At 34.0% G+C, this 3933-nt stretch overlaps 1 protein-coding gene across 1 annotated transcript; it reads right to left on the minus strand.

Annotated features, from left to right (window-relative positions):
* Positions 1-322: 322 nt before the first annotated feature.
* LOC142608302 (wound-induced protein 1-like) lies at positions 323-1253 on the minus strand. The gene has a single exon (XM_075780048.1). It carries the CDS (start codon positions 1018-1020, stop codon positions 673-675), a length of 348 nt encoding a protein of 115 aa, XP_075636163.1. The 5' UTR covers positions 1021-1253; the 3' UTR covers positions 323-672.
* Between the last annotated feature and the right edge of the window lie 2680 nt (positions 1254-3933).

Consider the following 3933-nt stretch of genomic DNA (forward strand, 5'->3'; position numbering starts at 1 on the left):
TCTCTTGATGTTACATATTTACTATTTGCGATATGTATTATATATACAATGAGACAATCGGGGTTACACATATATAGACTAACCTTAGGCTATTGCATTCTATCCAAAAATAGGCTATTACAATCGGGGTTAATTTTTTTTTTTTTGGTGAGAAACAGAATAAATTAAATATGTATAGTACAACTAAAATGAATCTAGACAATAAGTCATGTGGTGCATGAGATGTGATCTATACTTCTGTAGTGTTAGGCTGTTAGCAATAAACACAAACTCTACACCAACTGACCAAAGAGACAAACTCTACAATACGATCGTGTTCCCATTTCATAGTTTGCCAAGTTAAGACTGTATTAATTACTATTGAATAATATTTGATATAACCAATGAGGCAATTAGTGCACGACTGGCGAAACCACTTTATTAGACAATAATAAACACTCCTAGGAATGGAAATGGAAATGGAACAGCCACACTGGAAGAAGAGACACAAAGGTTCATCTTCAAGCGCATAATATTCCCAAATACAGACAACAAAACCCAAAAACCAAACAAAACACAGCACACTAACGTTGTTACACAGAGACAGAGTTGATTCCCACATGTCTACACTATTATTATTGTTATTATTTAATAAAATTACGATTCTAGAATCCAGTACTTGGGTTTCATTTACTATAGTGCCAAAACAAGACCTGGGACTGAGTTAATATCACACAGTTTGCTCTCCCAAACACTCTGCCACTTGTTGGCTGAGGCTGACCGTAAAGCAGTGACAGCCGGTGATGATATTGTCTGTGACGCTCCGGCTCCGAAGCGAGTAACGGTCACGGAAGTATTGAAGTACTCCCTGACCTGAGTAATTATCCCATCAGTGACAGTCCACGCGTGAACCCACGAGACCGAACGTTCCTTGTCGAAACCTTCAACAAGGACCGTTGATCCGAAAGCAACAATGGTTTGAGGAACAAAAACGAAGGACGGCGATGATGATGATGGCGCTGAGCCAGTGAGTAAGTGCATCAAATGCTGGTGATTTGGTGGGCCATGGAACCACCACTCTAGGTCTGGTGCGAGCAAACGTTGCACCTCATCGAAGTCTTTGGAGCTCAAGGCTTTGTAGAGAGTACCTACCAACCTTTCGTTGGCTTCCTCTTCCTCCAGACTTGCTTGAGGGTTTGCCAGTTCTGGCACTACAAAGAAGATATGCTTTTGAGAGTGGGCAACAAAGAAATTGAAAGCTTTTGAATAATGGAGCTAATCTTGCTTTTGTTAATGCAATGCAAGGTTCTTATTATATAGAGAAGTGTGTGGAAAAACAATGGGGTTCAGACAGTTCGGTCGCATTTCCCATAGGGGTGAAAGGTCGGGGACCCATAGGTCAAACCCTGCGTCATATTTTAATAATTTAATAGTTATAATAACGGAAGAGTGGGATTTAAATTTTAAATGTTTTTATTAAAAATAGTAAAAAATGTTATTTAATACTTAAAATTTATGATAAAAGTGTTAAGAATATATTATAGAGCCAGCCTTTCTTATTATTTATATAAAACTCTTTCCATTGAGCTCATTTTTGAGTTGCATGCTGAGTGGGTTTTAGTTAGTATTATATAATGATGGTGGCTCAGCCACGCAGACTAATTTATGGTAATTGTGGACCTGCAGAGAGCGACAAGTTGTTGCTTAATGTAGTTTGGTTTCAATGTTTGGCATACACTGAGGAAGGTATTTATGGGAAGGATACGAGAATGTTCTTCAAATTTTTGGGAAGTTTAGGTAAGTATTAGGGAGTCATTTTAGTGCTATAAAAAATTTCACAATTTTTATTACAATTATTTCACATGATATATTGTGATTAGTGTATGTTATTTTTACATAAATTTTTTTTTTTTTTTTCACCATTCACAACCAATCATATGATAGAATTATAATAAAAATTGCAAATTTATTTGTGTTACTAGATTAGTAGGTGGTGTTTCAGTTTCACGGAACTATCTTTTCAAATTTATGATCCTTCTATACATTAAAGCTATCTTTTCGGCTTGAGAGTGATGTTTCATCCGTTAAAATTATATTACTATATATAGACATTAATTATGTTTCAACTTCTAAACCACACAACAACAAATTTAATTAATTAATTAATTATGTTTTTTAATGTTATTAATCGTATTCATTTTCATGTCAATTTGTAATTTTTTATATTATAAAGTTAGCAACAATTAACAACTTAATATTTTCCTTTCGAATTTATGCTCCCTCTATACTTTTTTTTTTTTTTTTGGGGTTAAATTTTTTTGGGGTTAAATTTACCTACATAAGAATTCATTCATATTATATGTCTGTTAATAATTAAAATGATGTTTGGTGATAATTTCTTTTTTTTTTAATATATAAGTTTTGGTCCCAAGCAATTAGCATTATTGTTGATGTACTTCTCAATAAATAAATAAAAAAAGGCATTATTGTTGATGCAAAACTTACTCGAATCCATATTCTTAATTTGTTTGGGTAGAGATCACCACACACCCTTGATATGATGGTCACTCCACAAGTATAAATGTTTATAGAATGTGGGGGGCAAGGGCCGAAGTTCAAGTCTCCAGGAGGGAGCTTTACATAAATATACACTTAAATTAGGCTAGAGTAGAATTCTATCTTGTATAAAAAAAAAAAATTTGTTTGGGTAAAGAACTGGATTTAATTAAAAAAAATTGAAAAAACAAAAACAAAACAAGAGAAACAATTGAAATGGGTTTAGCTAGTAGAGACCTAATTGTCCAACTCTAAATTAGCTCTCTGTTTGTTTAAAAATGAAATATTTTTTCCGAAAAAATATTTTACACATTTTACCATATTTTTTTGGATTTAAAATTTGGTCAACTGTAAAATATTTTACAGTCAAACTATAAAATTTAGCCTTTTAAGCGCATAATGTTTTACGCCTAAATAAAGTGTAAAATATTTTACACTTTGTGTCTCGCTCTACTCTCCCTTCCCTTCCCACTCTCAAGTTCTCATTTTCCACAAACCAGAGTTACCAAGCCTCTCATGTTCGTTGGCGCCACTCATCGCCAGCAACTCTCATTGCTAGATCCACATCTACCATTGTCAGCTCCACCCACCAATTCTTGGTTTGTCCACTCAAATCCATCGATTTTTTTTTTCGGTCTGACCATCCTCCATCACACCGTTCTACCTCCACCGTCGTCAACACACCCATCATTTCTCATATAGGGTTTTTTTTTTTTTTACCACTGCATGGGTATTGATTTGGATTTTTTCTTTTTTCTTTTTTTGGCTGGTTTTTGGGTTATAGTGGGTGGCTAGGTTTTTGAGTTGCTGGGATGGTTTGTGGGTCATTGAGGTGGCTTGGTTTTTGAGTTGCAATGGGTGGCTTGGTTTTTGGGTGCCTAGGATGGTTTGTGGGTCACGGAGGTGGCTAGGTTTGTGGGTTATGGTGGGTGGTTAGTTGGACCTAGTCTTTTTTTTTTTTTTTTTTTTTCTACTCCAAAATGTGGATTTGAGCGATCGGTGGAGTGTTGGAGTGGCGGTGGATTGGTTTTTTCTAGAACTGGTAGCAGTTGCTTGGACATGAGATTGTGAATTTTTTTTTTTTTCAATTTGCTATGAAACAAAACACTTGAAATTATTTTATTTTTTTTGCATTTTCAGAATTACAACCAAATGTGGTAAAATGAAATTATTTTATCTTTGCAAATATTTTACAACGAAACAAACAAAACTTAAAATACAACAAAACATCAATAGTTGTTTAAGATACCTAGTATAATCTTCTTGCCATTAGCATCTCCATTTGATTAAGAATTTGCACGTTGATTAGAATATGTGTCTTTAATATGAAATAATGGGACTTTTTTAGAAATTAATTTCTTACAATCCAAAACATATATGAATAGAATCTTATCAATT

Source organism: Castanea sativa, chromosome 8, assembly GCF_040712315.1.
Source record: "Castanea sativa cultivar Marrone di Chiusa Pesio chromosome 8, ASM4071231v1".
Lineage (NCBI taxonomy): Eukaryota > Viridiplantae > Streptophyta > Magnoliopsida > Fagales > Fagaceae > Castanea > Castanea sativa.